Genomic DNA, 15,398 nt, shown 5'->3' on the forward strand with positions numbered 1-15,398 from the left:
TTCCTCCGCTTGAGGGTTTCAAGAAATAATTTCTGATAATGTCAGGTTTACAGAACTGATATTTCCCAAAGCACCACCTTGAAACCTGTCAGGTTTGGACACTGTCAACTGCTCATATACAACAATCAACATTTTTCACCTATCAAAATTCCCACACTGAACCCGTTCTTCTCCCCCACACCTCTTCTGCCTTGGCTCTCTGGGAGCTGGGAATGCCAACACACAAAAGCTGGGAAACAGGCAAGTTTCTCCCATAGAAAATTGGGCAGGCCACGAGAAACATCCGCTCCTGCCTCTTCTCAATGGAGCAATTCAATACATGTTTAAAATCGGTTCAGAAATCGATGTTAAAACCCCAAAACAACCTTGCTAGGTATTAGCACATTTTAAAAGCACAAGAGACCCCCATGCCTCTCAGGCCAGGCAACCTGTAGGTCAGGCAGATGGAAGGACAGAGCGCTGGAAACACTCGCCAAAGCCTTCAGCAACATCTGCAGGAGAGTTAACGTTAGCGAGGACCCTGTGGCACGGCAGCAACACCCCAGATGGCTCCACAGCCCAGACACGGATAACAGCTCATGCACCAGTCGCATCCCAGAGCGGGAGGAAAGAAGAGCTACTCCCTGCTCAGCACATCTTTAGAAAAAGCCATCCACCCAGGCCAAGAGGAGACAAGCACGTGGGGAACCCACAACTTCCAGCCACGCATCGAGGACTTCTTGTCCGACCAGCCACGTAACAGACTGAGCTACCCCAGGCACTGGCTGTTTGAGTCCAATGTACCACAACAGCCAACTCCCACGCCGTGTACCCAAAACCTTGGGCCTCCTCTCTGGCCCTGGGGAAGCAGGGACAATCTGCCACAGTGGAACTCTCAGGGCTGACAGCATGAAGAACTGCAACCAAAGATCCCAAAATACTCAGACAAGAGCAGCTGGAGGAGCCAACCTGACCTCCTCGAGGAGGCAATGCCTTCAGCTCTCACTCTTTCTGGCTATCCCATAGATTTGAGACGGCAGACATTCAGATGTATAGATATTTATTGGTTTCAGTGAATTATACAAATGGATTTACCTGCTATCGATGCCAATAGAACTTTATTGGAATATGGAATGTAAACAGATGTTTCAAATAGAAACATTGCAACCTTATAAAAAATTAACTATTTCGACAATGCCGCAGAAGGAAATTCTGTGTTTAGGTGCTGGTGGGAAAACACTATCTCCAGCTTCTAGGTTTGAGTGTCACCAGAACCACTTGATGAAGTTACACACAGAACAAGTAGAGGAGGCAACTGTGAATTGTGGGGCTATAAAGCCATCGAGGGATCTGATGAAAGAACCCGCAAGACGAACCCCCCACCCCCCGCAACAGGATCGGCACCCCAGAATTCAACAAACGGCTGACTTTGTTAAAACACTACATGGGATCCCAAGTCCTGGATCAGTAGCTGCACAGCCCCCTCCCCGACAGACCACGCCGCTGTTTGCTGATCCTCCCCCCGTCCCCACGCTCTCCTCCCTGGCCTCCTCTCCACTCCTCCATCCTGCGGTGCTGGACTGAACCGCTCCAGAGCCGTGCTCTGGCACGAGTCTGCCTCTGGCATGAATTCTCATGGGAGCCACGTCATGAGGTACGTGGTTGCACACCTATCACAAGAAGTCTTGCAACGCTGACTTTCCTGAGCTCGGTGGGAAAGTCTGGGTAGTCCCTCCTCCCTCCTGCCACAAGAGCAGCCCTCACATTCACAAGTTTCCAAAGCAGATCTATTGAGTTTCTTCTCAGAGCGAGCCTTTGTCAAACACACCTGGAGGGGGGGATCTTGCCTCTCCCCAGCAACTCGGATCAGTGCCTTCGTTTTAATGTTCCAACCCAATCCTGAGATGCTGCTGGGTTTGTGGGCTGGCTTTTGTTGAACCTCCCCCCTCCCCCCAACTGCCCCGGCATTTGCAATTGAAACTGGAGTTCAAGGGCCAAATTCAAGCCCAGAGTGAGCAGTAGGAGTTGGACCTCAAAACAGAGTTGCACCTGCTGACCCCCAGCCGGAATTTGGTTCATCCAGAGTCTACAAGTCAGAAAGGCATGTTTAGAAAGAGGCATGCTAAGGGCTGATGGTGGAACGACCAATTTGTCCCCACCAGCACGGTGGGGAAGGCTGGACTGAGAAGGAAGAGAAGGATCCATAGAGATGTGAACCAGAATCAGTTGTGTTGAGCCCTGGGGATATCACTACATGTTTAGCTCTTGCAAGACCATTTGCCCAGGGCTTTGGTACCACAGGGTTAGAGTTACATTAACCACAACCACCAGAGAGGAACTGAGGTTTATGACCCCCCCCAAGGTTAGATTTCTGCCAAGTATAAAGGGGAGGGGAAGGAGGGGGGGGGGGGTCCTTGGTTCTTTTCCCTTCACTGTGTGACTGAAGGTTTTTTTTTTATTTGTAAACATCTTGAATTACCCGTCGTTTTCCAGTCTTCATCGTGCTGTTGTCAGGCCACTGGAGAGCACAGCATTTTCTGAGCTGGGCTGAGACTGCTCCTTCACCACTGGATCTGCAGGAGACACAGAGCAGGCAGGAAAGGGAAACAGCGTTTAATAAAGGGGAAGCTCCACCCCGGCAAACCCTTCCAGAGAAACTGTCCTCAAAAACCTACAGAGCTGCTAAGGCTTTCCCAGAGTATGGAGCTGCAATTTGCCCTCACAAGCCAGGACCCCTCTCCATCCCAGCTGGCCCCAGCTTCTCCATGGACTCACAGAAATAGGGGTGCTCCATCGCCTCTTTGGCAGTCAGCCTCTGTTGATGGTCATATCGCAGGAGCTTGTCCAGGAGGTCTAGGACTTCAGGACTGACCAGATGTCTGTTCTCACTGTGGATGAAGTTCTCCCAGCGCTTCCGGGAATGCCTGCAAAGGGAGCAGATGTCACTGCCCAGCTCTGACCAGCACAGCAGTACCCAAAGGTGCCGGGGGAATCACTTGCCACTATCCACTTCTAAGAAAAGGTGGCTGCGATGGACACTGTCTACAGCTCTTCCTTGCACAAGCTACCGCTTGGCAAACACTTGCTGAAGGGAGAAAACCCCCTTCTTTAGGTACACAATTGTGCAGATGTCCTATGCCTTGGAAAGGCACATTATTACACATTCTCTTCTGTCTACAGGGACGAGATGGCAGCATGCAGCACGCAGGGTGACACCCTTAGGACCAGAAGTGCTCTGGCTTGCCAGCCAGCCTCACAGAACCTGTCCTCACTATCCCATCCACCTCTTGTCCTTTTCAGAAATCTCAACTGGGAGATTTTGAGCCCCTCAGCCCACACTCAACTCCAGTGTCTACATCTCCACTTCTAGCATGTCAAGAAGCAGGAGAAGGAAGAAACAGGGGATGGCTCATGGATCATGGGAGAGGCAAGAAGAAAGAGCCTGCATTGCAGTGACCTCCTGAGATGACATGAGCAGCCAGATGGGAGGCCTGCAGGCAGCATTGTGACCCAGAAGATCAAAGCAGGTCTTTGCTGAGAGTCCTTCAAGGGGATGGACATCAGTTTATTTCCCTCTCTGTGTTACAAGGAAAAAAGGCAGCATTTCACTTCTCCACTTACTGGCCCAGGATATCATTGAAGTGCGGGTCCAGTTCTATGTGGTACTTCTTGAGATACCCATACAGCTCATCTGTGCCGAGGACCTTTGCGATGCGAACCAGCTGGAACAAGAGGCATATTGAGTGATAGCACACGGGTAGGCCACCACTCTTTTGCAGAGGCAGAGCTGCCCAAATCTAAAAGCTCTCCTTCTGGAAACATCCCAGATGGAAGGAATATCTCCCTTGAAACTTATTTTTTGCAACATATGCAGAAAACAAGTCTCCTATACAAGGCAGTGAAGCATAATCCCAGATGGCTCAACTAAGCACGTAGCAACATCCTCCCAGCCTGGTGGTCTGATCCCCAGAATCTCCCCGCTATACACACAGAGATGAGGCGGTGACAAACATCTCATGAAATAAGCCAGGTAGCAAAGCCTTTACCTGGTCATAGTTGTCCTGGCCATGGAAGAAGGGCTCCTTTCGGAAGATCATGCTTGCCAGCATGCAGCCTAAACTCCACATGTCTAAGCTGTAGTCATACATCTGGGGGGGAGAAAGGAGAAGCTGTCAGAAAAGGCACACTCACCATGGCCTGGTTCCCCAGCTGCACAGGCAACCTCAGCCTTTTCCCTTCACAGTCAGCCTCTTTCCAATCCAGGCAATGCCCTGGCAGGCAAAACCAGACAACCCAAAGGTGGCCAAAGTGCAACCACAAGTGGTATCACCGGCTAGCAAGGAGGCAGACTCTTACTTGGTAGTCCACAAGGAGCTCCGGTCCTTTGAAGTACCTAGAGGCCACACGGACATTGTATTCCTGAGCTGGATGGTAGAATTCGGCCAGACCCCAGTCTATGAGCCGCAGCTGAACATGTGATAAAGAGACACAGAGTCAGGAGCCTTGGTATGAGCTGGCTAGGTGAAGCCATGTTGGCCAAACCTCTCCATCCTGTGATGCAAGCGTGGAGCCCGGGATGCAGGATGGTCCTGAGAGGACAGGAGATGCTCTCAGCAGTGCTCTGGTCAGGCTCTTCTCCTCCCCCTATCACCAGCTGGTGGGGCAAAGCCCAGCTTAGAGAGCTCCTCTGCCTCCTGAATCCAAGCATACTGTTGCTCCTGGGCAACTGGCTCCTTACCAGCACCATCGGCCGCAGCAGACAGGTCTTGCATACTAGTGAACAGGCAAAAGCCAGCTGTCTTATCCCACCCTTTAGAGGGGCTGGGCTGAAGGCAGCATTGATTTTAACTGGGGGCTGAGAGCAGGGAACAGGGTAGGAGGGGAGCCCACCACAGCCTGCAAGGCAGACCATCTACCCCGCAGCCGCAGGGACAGACAACCTGCCATGCTACTGAAGGACAGCGGGTCTAGTAAGAGATTTCCCCCTCCTTATAAACCTTGCCTTGCCTGTACAGCCACCACTGACTGACAGGGAAGGACATGTGGACCAGCAATTAATTCGCTGCTGCAAATCCCAGGTCCCTGGGGAGACAGGTACACACAGCACCCAATGAGGGACAAGTACCATGACGGAGTGGGGAAGCTCCATGGTAGTGAGCTGGGTACAAACGTTTCCTGTGATCTGACTAGCATGTCCCAGAAGTGAGGCAGCCACTGTGGGACAAGCAGCCTGTACTGCAGGAGGAGCTGATGTTCCCTAGGTAAAAATATCCACGTGTATTTCAGAGAAGGCCACCCTTCTGTCCAAGGCCTCTGCACCCTACTGCCACACCTCCCCAGATGGAGATGAACAACCCAGATCTGCTCCTCTCAGCAAAGGAACCCAGTATAGCTGGCTGGGGGCAAGAGCAACCTCCAAGCCACGGACTCCCACTGCAGTGCTCCCCAGTGGGACTTTAGCGATCTCCTGACGCAGGCACGAGTGGAGGGGAGCCAGTAAAGAAAGGTTACAGGGGTAAGTACAGCTGCCCAGGCTACGGGTACAGAGGTGGCAGAATTTCAAGTTTCCCTCAGAAAAAAACTGCTTTAAGCCCTGGTGCCACAGTACCTTTTTCTGTTGGTGGTCTATCATGACGTTGTGGGGTTTGACGTCCCTGTGCATGATCCCCATGCTGTGACAGTAATCCAGGGCCTGGCAGACACACGCACATACATTAGACACGTCTGTAACCACAGGCGCTGCATTAACAATACAACAGTTCTCGTCCAGGAGCAAGAGTGCCCCATCCGCAAGGAAGTGCTGCAACCCCGGCATAAGAAACTGGCATTTTCAGCTATTATGCTGCACGTGATGAAGTGACAAGCTGGCAACAAGACTGCATTGACCTCGTGTCCTACTGCAGTCACAGGTCCTGGAACAGCCTTCCCCGCACAGTCTTTGAAGGACATGATGCAGAGAGGTGTCCCACCTGGTGACAAGCCCAATGCTCCAACCTAGGTAGCCCTGTGCTCTCTAGGTCACACTGTCTTCCCCAGAATGGGATGACTCTTACATGCATACAGTGTTGTGGCCTTCCAGCGCAGCTTTCCACCTGTGTCCCAAACCACACTTAAGCTAGAAAGTCACCTCTGCCCTGCTCATTGAAGCCAAATCTGCACTTACAAAAGGCAAGTAATAACGTGTGAGGTAGAGCGATGCTGCTTAAAGCTCAAAGACAGGAGCACACTAACTCTCCAGCTCCGTGACCTTGCACCACTCGCCCCCCAAGGCAGCTGTTCCCTTGAGCAATGGGGTGAGAATGTTGTTTTCTCATCTCTAAGGGGGAGGGAGATCTATCCATCAACATCTATCAGATGCTGTGAGATCTCCAGCAGCACAGAGGGAGGGGACAGCCTGCAGTCATTCAATACCCAAGACATCAGTGTCAGGGAAGTAACACTGTCCTTGGGCCCCTGCCGCAAGGCCTCAGAAAATATCCCTGCAATGACACGTGGCCTCACAACCAACCACAGTCACAGCAAATGGTGGTCCTGGGATCTCCAGTATGGGAGATCTATAACAGGTTGGAAAAACTGCTTCCAGGGGTGAAGCTGTTCTAGTGTCTTGCTTGTCCCAAGGTTGGATCATTTAAGCCTCATCACCCCTCACACCCTAATCCTGGGCTGCCTCAGGCTCCCTCCAACCTTCAGTAGGAAGGTCTTTCCCTTGCAGAGAGGTGCAGCAAGTCCGAGGGTGCAGCCTCCCTTAAGCCTTTTTCAGGATCTTTTTCAGGAAGTCTCCACAGTCACCAAGTCCTGGAGCACAAAGGGGTTTCCCTAGCCTGTCCCACTCATTTCCAGAGGCAAGGAACCTGCAAAGTGCCAGCCCAGAAGTCCCGAGGGCCTGCTAGGACCTGACACCGTCACACTGCTGCTCCAGCGGGTCAGCACAGAACAGCCCTGGGATCAGCCGAAACCTATAAGCTCTCCCTAACACCCTGCTGCTTCCCGCGTCCTGCAGCCAGAGACCCCAGAGAGACAGTGCAGCAGATCTCACAGATCTGCCACATGGCTCCGTAAGCATTTCCATGGGGAGGTGCAAGCTAGGTTAGTTAAGAGTGCTAGGCACTCCTCACCCTTTGTCAGAGGGGCAGGGAAAGCTTTGGCTGGGAAGTCTCAAAGGAAAATACCAGTGTTACATCGACATATAACAGCCAGCGTAACCAGAAGTTTCGTTCCCCCCCAAGAATCCATGGGGTTCTGTGACCACGAGGCACTGAGCTGGCCAGCTTGTTCTTGAAGTGTCCTAGATCTCCCACTCAAGAGACACAGGGGTCTAAAACCAAGTGGCCAGAAGTCACCTTCTGGAGCTGCATTGGAATACCGCAGCAGAAGAAAGCCTGGAGCGAGCAATCCCTCCTACCTTCTGCTCTCCCTAGTGTGCTAAAGAGTCCCCAGTTACCCAGCCCTGCAAACACTTCTTGGCGCTTGTACTGGGTCTGGCTGGGAGGGAGCCGATTTTCCTTGTAACAGCCCAACAGTGCTAAAAAAAAAGAGGGAAAGCAAGCACATCTCCACCCGGCCGCTAACAATCACAAATGCTTCATGGGGAAAGAATCCCCAGAGAATCAAGAGACTCCTTGGAGGTGACCAAAGGTCCCCACTTTGGCTGTAATACCTCACAGCAACAAGCCAGGTAACCAGATCTCTTCCCAAACCTTCCCAGGTTATGAGACATGGATTCTGCATTGAACACAAGAGAAGTAACCGCTTAGTAGCGCCGCCCGTGAGCCCCGCTACTGCCTCTCATTCCTGGTCTCCACATCCAGACTGCCAGATGCAATGCCACTCACCTTCAGCAGCTCATACATATAAAACCGAATATCAAAGTCTGTCAGGATCTGGTACAGTTGCTGAAACAGATGTGGGGAGGGAGGGGAAAAAAAAAAAAAGAGAAACAAAAATAAATACTCCAGATTTTGATTAGTTTCATTTCCTGCACCCTACCTGCCTCCAATCACCAACCCCATTCCAGATCCCCTGTGAATCCTGCCACTCCCAAGGGCTGTTCTGGTCTCAGACCTGCCAGGGCTACACGCTAGGAAATCCACAAAGGCTGCAAGAGCTCCTGTGAAATGCTACTGGGATCATTCAGACCTGTCACGACTTCTTTCCAGCAGGAGAGAGGCAGGCTGTCTGTCCACGGAGAAAACAGCAAGCCCTTCAGCACATGCTGGAGTTGGCACAGATGATCTTGACTCTCTGTTCACATGCAAAGTCATCACGGTGACTTGACAACATGGATAACAGCGTTCAGAGCAGGCAGGCTGGGAACACACGAGCAAGGCTTCCTAGTGCTCAAGGTGGGGCAGGGAGAGGAAAATATTAACTTAAAGGAGCATGGGGTGGGGAAGCACAAAGGGTAGAGACAGCCTCAGAGCTGCAGAAGCTCCCCTCTACCCCAGGATAAAGGCTAATGCAACTCAACAGCACAGAAACGTTTGCGGGGCCAAGAAGAGCACAGTTCAGAGTCTCAGGGAAGCGTCTGTTGCCAGCACACATTTACCACTCTCCTCTCCTCTGTGTCCTTCTGCGGCTACTCATGCGGAAGTGACAAAGATCCAGGGTGCACTTTAACCCGCACCGTGCCACCAGCGCTGTCACTGGAGAACTCAGCATCCTGCTGCTCTCTCATGCCAGATCACAACTGGCCCCAAGTTTGCCTGCTGCTCTATATCTATCATTGGCAACGGTGCCAGCCTGACCCCATTGGGCTGTGCTCTTGTCCAGGGAAAGCAAGGCAAGATGCCAGGGCAGGGCAAGGAAGGACATTCACAGGGCAGCAGTAGGACCAGACCCCTCTGCCCTTTCTAACAAGGATCATCTCACAGCTCAGTCAAATCACCGATTGCATCAGCACTGGAGCCAGCTGCTGTCATGGGCACCACTTGGCAGCTTCAGGAAAAATCCCAGAGCAAGGGATTGAAATTCACATTCCAAGAAAGCAGCTCTGGCCCCGGATCCCCTACAGGCCCATGCTGAGATCCTCAGGATTGTGCCTTACTTAGGACCAGCCCCACCACCCCCAGCACTGCTCTGGGAAATCATTTAACAATGTACAAGTGTCACTTACACACGCAGAGCTTCAACAGCCTCTGGGACACAAGCTGCATTGGATTCTCATGAGCTGGGATGATCCTAACACTTTGGAGCAACTCACTGAAGCAAACAAGTGAGCAAGGAAGCAAAAAAGACATAGCCACAAGCTACACAGGGACAGATTTCCTGGTGGTTGCGCATGGCTCTGATGCATGTCCCAGGGCCAGCAGACGACAGCCGAGCCCTTCCAAGAGTTTGTTTATATGGCTTGCTTAGGTAACAAACACTATGGGGAGAACAGAGATGCTTAAAACATCTTTCTGGGAATTACCACCCTGTTCAACTTCCCCTGGCAACATCAGTGCACCTGGGGAAGGAAGGAGAGGCAGTGGCAGAACACGGCTAGAACCTATTTTCTCCATTCCCTGGCTCCTCTGCCTCTTGCTGCCTGTAAACAGGGAGGGGATGGAAGGGGATGGCCTTTCTTCGCAGGCCCATGATGGTGTCGCTTCTCTGACTTGCAGCCTTCAGCACCTCTGACCCTCTCGCTGTGCCAAGGCCAACAGCATGGCTAGCAGCGCCCGGACTCCGCTGTTCCCCCGACTGTGGGGAACAGTCCCTGCAGGAGCGTGCTCAGCCCCGCTGCAGGCAGCTGGTGAACGCAAAAGGCTTTGAAGGACTGAGCCAAGGTTTCCACTGCAAGTGGGCCCCGCAGAGCAGCTGCCCCAAGAAGGCTTTGACAGCAGGCTCCAAATCCCCTTTGCCCAGCCTACCAGGGGAGAGCAGACACCTCCTTTACAGACAAGTGCCCTGCTCTGCTCTTACAGCTGGCTCTTTGGAGTAAACCTACCAGACACATCCCTGTGGGGATCGCTCAGACCCAGCTCAAACATCTGCTGAGCTAGCTGCCAGCGCTGACTGCATGAGGCCTTACAGACCTGGGCTGGTCTCCGCTCTCCATACAGAGCACGAGGAAAGGCCAAACTCACCCACAGGCAGCCTCCACCCCTCTCCAGCTTTTGGTGATATTTTGGCACGTATCACACAGCCAATCGTAAACTAATCCCGTTAGTGACCGAGGAGGCAGAGACATGCCTCCATGGGACTGATGGATGTTAAACGCTTATTCTTCTCCCTTGAGCAAGCAACGCAGCTGGCTACATGCAGGAAGCAGCATCTGCAAAGCAACAGGGTGGCTGCAAGGAGCTGTCGGAGGAGAGGTACTGGAACAGGTTGCCCCGAGAGGTTGTAGAGGCCCCATCCCTGGAAGTGTTTAAGACCAGGCTGGATGAGGCTTTGGGCAACGTGGTCTAGTGGAGGGTGTCCCTGCCCGCAGCAGGGGGGTTGGAACTAGATGATCTTTAAGGTCCCTTCCAACCCAAACCATTCTATGATTCTATGAGAGAGATACTGCTCTGGGGTGCAGGGCAGGCAGCAGCAAAAGACAAGGAAGCTCCCAAAGCATCCTGGCCTCGGCAGCCATGCAAGGGAGAAGAATCTTTCATACTTCTGCATCACCTATGCAGGGCAACAACTATTTTTTAAACTAACTTCGGATAGGTTAGGATAAACCACAGACACTTCCCTCACAGCAACTTGGCCTGAAAATTCACTGAGGTGTACACAAAGTGGAAGATTTGACTCAACAGCTCTCTGTCACCACAACTCCAACAGGCTGAACATCCTGAAGCAACCTTTCATCGCTCACCTTTCTTGCCCATCTCCTCCTCTTCAGCTGCAAACCTGCCAGTGTGTTTTAAGAACAAAATAGCAAACCCAACCCAGCACTGCTCCTGGAGACCCCTTCTTCTGCCCCCTTCTCTCCCTGAGGGATTTGCCTCTTCAGGGCAAAGAAAGGCACAGCATCGGGTACGCTCATGAACTACACAAAATATGTGACAGCTGATGGTGGTTGAAGGACAGGAGTCTCATTTCTAGTTTGAAACCCAATTAGCAAAAGACATTTAATTTCACTGACGGTTACTCAGTTGACTGCATGGCTCTGCAGCGCAGCTATCATTTAAGGCAGATGACTGTGGGTAGCTTGAGTGCTCACAGATGGCAAGTAATACAGTAGGTCTGAAGAGAAATACTAGCCCCGTACACAAGCTGCTGTCCTCACATGGCAGAATATGCCTTTAGTCTAGTTCCACCTCATCATCCCTGCAAGTACAGAGCTGCTGCTTTCAGAAGGGATGCAGCCAGGTAATTTAAGAAAATGTAATCAGCTCTAGGGAGGTATCACCTAAGTCTCCTTTACACTGTCATTTAAAAATAGCCAAACCATGTAGAATACAAGCTTGCGTTTCTGATCCAGAATCATTCACAGCCACGGCTTAGGCCCCACAGAAGTGCAGTTTCTACCCGTCCACAGATAGCCAAGGAAACCCAGCAGCCTTTTTCACGGCTGCATGGACATGAATAGCGTCCTGCCACTTGAATGGGCAAAGGGGTGAAAGTACTAACAACATTAAGCAAAAAATAATGTTGAAGGAAAGAAACTGTCAGAAAGGAGACCACTGAGGAGACATCCAAGCTTGTGAGAAACTATTCCCAACAGGACAGAGAAAAACACAATCGTGTAAAGTGGTCAGTAACAGCCTGCTGTACATAAGCTGCTCCCCTCATACCCCCTGAAGGCGATTTGCCAGCAAGGTACACGGTACTCATCAGTACTGCTGAACCTGGAAGCCAATGCAGAGATGGGCAGAGCAGCAGCAGCCACCTCAAAACAAAGAGAAGAGGTCCCTGTCACCAGGATTAGCTCGTGTACCTCAACTCCAGCAGAATTTGGCTGCCCTGGGAGATCAGAACTGTGGAGCAGAGGGGACAATGGCTGGGTGCTCTCCAGCTGCTTCAGGTATAGAGGAAGCAGCATATTGGCACAAGCCAAGACCTCCAACACAAGTGGTCTCATCTATTCTCTGCACTTTCTGCTTGGCAAGGGCACTTCAGAGCAAGGGAAGAGACAGCGTGGGAGCCCCCGTATAGGAGGTATCCACAGGTACCCGTGAGTAGCAGCAGGTCCGTAATCTGTCAGTTAGCTGCGGCGCCAAGAACCTACCCAAATAGGGAGCCGAGCTCATGGGAGTGGAGCTCAAGTAACCCACACGCCCCATACATAGCTAGTGAAATCCAGGTTACAAATAAGCCCTGAACATGAACAGCCATAATGCTTGCCCTGGGGGACACGCTTGCATTTCCAAGACAAGTTATTCCTGCCTTGTACCAATCAGCATCAAAAGCATCAATACTTTCTGTCTTGGACCTGTACAGCTGTGAATCTGGATTTCCTCGAGGAACCAGGCTTTCTCCTAGGAGCCTAGAAATTATCTGCTCCAAACTTATTAGCTGTTTCTAATGCAACAGCCAGAGCCGAGCACTGTCACTTTTGCTGTGGCCAGACCAACGTTACCTTCCTGGCTGCAACAGTGCCTGCGATGGCTCTCAGCATGGCTGGGATGGCTGACCTACCATGTACTCCAAGCCCTGTGTTTTTCAGTTAAAGGTCCCTGTTGGCCACCAGTCTCAAGTAACTACTCCACTTTGTGAACATATTTCAGTTACTTTGACGATAATTTTTTCCTCTAAGGACATGACAGAGTATTGTAATCATATTTTGACTAGGAGACAGACAAAATGATCCCCAGTGAGGTGTGCCACTGCTCTAGCAACCTGTTTTATCTAAAGCCATGTATTAAAAATAATTCTTTTTTTAAAAAAAGCCACCTCTAAATAGAAAGTTAGAAACTTCCAGGATCAGCCTTACAAAGAGTCCCTGGGTCACCAGGAGAAGCGGAGGGCCATGTTCCCAGCATACATGCGACACTGGTCGCCCAGCTGATGTCAGTGAAGCCCAGACAAACCAATGCAGCTTTAATTAGCCTGGAAAGGTCACCACACAGCACTCCTCTCATGGCTGTTTACTTGATGGAGGCAACACTCATCTCCCCGCCCAGAGCTGTCAGGGCAGACGCTGCTGCAAGTTACTATTATTCTAGCCTCTGCAGTAAGTCTCTACGTAAGATTAAATACCACTAAGACCACAACTGCCAGCATGGCTGCAGCTCTGGCTATGCACAAGGGCCCACCCAGCAAGATTCAGCTCCCTCCAGAGGGACAGACAACCCCAGGGAAACAACGCGTGCCACCTTGCATCACGCATGGGTCTGCGGGCCAGCTGACAAGCTGCTGCTTTTCCACCAACACCAACCCAGGTGTTTGGTGTATCTGCTGAAGCTGCATCCTACGAAGCGTGTACCTACATAATGTTCTGGCACAAACAGGAAAGAAAAAAGCACCGTCCCATAATGTGGAACTAGAGATCTCTGAACAGCGCAGGAGGGGATGACTGCTGGCTTTCTAATGGTAACTGCTCAATTAATTCTCCACCACTGACTTAATGACTTAGGGTAAAGATTCACGTAGGGGAAGCAAGGATACCATTAAAATAGGTGTGGCTGCTAATTAAACATCCCTTTTGTGTACGGGCGCACTGCTGCCATCCAGCAGCATTTCAGTAGCATGGGCAGCCGCAGCTGCACTCAGACAGAAGGACCTCCGTTTCGGGAAGGAGTAATACAACTTGGAGCTCCCAAAAAATAAGAAGAGCCAGGGAATATGCTGTAGCCTCAGGCAAGCAGAAAAGCTCTTAAGATGTATTCAAGACTGCTCAGTCCTCCACTACCAGGCCCACTGGCAGTGGGAGACATGCTCTCCAGCCTCTGCCACCCCACAGTCCCCAGGTCTGAAGGATTCCAGCACAAATTGGTGTCATCTACTCCATCAAGTGCACCGCTGTAAATACAACATTGCAGCACAGAGATGAACTTGGGCTGAATATATAAGCCCAGCAGTAATTACTAAATTGAGAGGAGAGTAAGAATATCTAACCTGTTGAACTTACTCCTCAAAGTTGGGAGGAGATTCATCACACAAGCTTTATATTCCTTCTCTTCTAGAGCCTATTTACAGGTTTCTGATTTAAATGGGGAAAGGAAGGTGAAGCTGACATAGGTGAAAACCCCAAACTCCCCCCATAGCTCTTGAGGAACATCTGACAACCCAAGATCACAGCACTCTTAACAGAAATGGAAAGCCTCCCCCATCCACACTCAGGCACACTCACCTTAAAATCTGTGTTATTGATGTACTCAAACACCAGAGCAGGGGTCTTTGACTGCAAGAGAGAGAGAGAGAGTCATGGATTAAAACACCCTCTTGACCTTTCTTTACTCCAAGAGACCTGAGAAAGCTTTTGCTTCCCGCCCAATCCTCTCTGGAGAGCAGGACAGGAGCGGGACAGTGAGAGACACACAGCCCCGCTCCCACGGCGGGCAGAGGCAAGCTCTGCTTATACACCATGCAGCAAGCACCACAACACGGCATTTTGGCCAGTGCTGTTCCTCCCCGTGGACAGAGCAGAGACAGTCAGCAGGGGCTAAGGCCTCGCAGCCCATTGCAGGAGGAAGGTCAGCCAGGACTGCTAACTCTGCAGCAGCGTCATTTCCTCTCTGTGACCTCAGCCAGCTGGTAGTCAGAGAAAACTTCCTGGGAATGGGGTAACTGTAGCAATGCAGGCAAGGGATATGACCTCTGGTTATTGGGCAGGACAGCAACCAGAAGGCTGAAGAGCGCTTAATATCAATTGCCCTGGCAGATGCTTACGTTCCACAGGCCAGGCAAAAGCTAGAAGGCTACAGGCTCTGCTTTCTTACAGAAAATTTGTAGGGCTACAAAACTTCTCCCCCATCAGCCATGGGAAACTCACAGAAGACACAAAAGGAATATAAAAGAGTCCGAGGAACATGGAGAGGAATATGAGCCCATCCAAACCAACCCTCCTCAGGAGACACTAATGAGCTGGACACCACTTGCCCCTGGCTGGCATGAAGACACAGGCAGCACCGAACCTGAGCTGAGAGCAGAAGTCACACAGCAGCGCCTACTCTGTGGCTGCAGCCGGCGGGGAGGCAAGCCCACCACAAACACCACGACACACAGGCACCTACCACTGGATCCTTGACAGTGTCAATCAGATTAATGATGTTGGTGCCACCACGTAGATTCTCCAGAATCTTAACCTCGCGTTTTATCTTCTTTTTCTTCACTGGCTTAAATAGACAAAAGAAATTAGAAGTAAGAGTCCTTTCAGAAATTAACACTGATTTCTGCCACCGATCTTGACTGGATCACATCACCTCCCCTCCTCTCCCTGCTCCCACCCTCACAAGGGAACATTTTTAGCTTCAAAGAGGAGACAGACACTTTGCATGAACTAGGAATTCCCTCTCATCAGTGAAAGCTTTCCACTCATCAGGGGAAAACCAAACCACTCCAGA

The 15,398-nt window shown here is 51.2% G+C and overlaps 1 protein-coding gene across 3 annotated transcripts in view; it reads right to left on the reverse strand.

Moving 5' to 3' along the window:
* CSNK2A2 (casein kinase 2 alpha 2) overlaps nucleotides 1–15,398 on the reverse strand; it is a 30,304-nt gene that overhangs the window by 1,437 nt on the left and 13,469 nt on the right. The window contains exons 3-11 of one of the 3 annotated variants that reach the window (XM_075766062.1): nucleotides 15,069–15,170; nucleotides 14,186–14,236; nucleotides 7,812–7,871; nucleotides 5,588–5,671; nucleotides 4,336–4,446; nucleotides 4,026–4,127; nucleotides 3,601–3,701; nucleotides 2,755–2,903; nucleotides 2,459–2,552 (exon numbers count right to left, since the gene is read on the reverse strand). In XM_075766062.1, coding sequence (XP_075622177.1) covers nucleotides 2,476–2,552; nucleotides 2,755–2,903; nucleotides 3,601–3,701; nucleotides 4,026–4,127; nucleotides 4,336–4,446; nucleotides 5,588–5,671; nucleotides 7,812–7,871; nucleotides 14,186–14,236; nucleotides 15,069–15,170 — 837 coding nt within the window. In that variant the 3' untranslated portion in view covers nucleotides 2,459–2,475. Of the gene's footprint in view, nucleotides 1–1,022; nucleotides 2,553–2,754; nucleotides 2,904–3,600; nucleotides 3,702–4,025; nucleotides 4,128–4,335; nucleotides 4,447–5,587; nucleotides 5,672–7,811; nucleotides 7,872–14,185; nucleotides 14,237–15,068; nucleotides 15,171–15,398 lie in introns of those variants that run through there. The other 2 variants (XM_075766061.1, XM_075766063.1) reach the window with 2 other exon arrangements.

This window comes from Balearica regulorum, chromosome 13, assembly GCF_011004875.1.
Source record: "Balearica regulorum gibbericeps isolate bBalReg1 chromosome 13, bBalReg1.pri, whole genome shotgun sequence".
NCBI lineage: Eukaryota > Metazoa > Chordata > Aves > Gruiformes > Gruidae > Balearica > Balearica regulorum.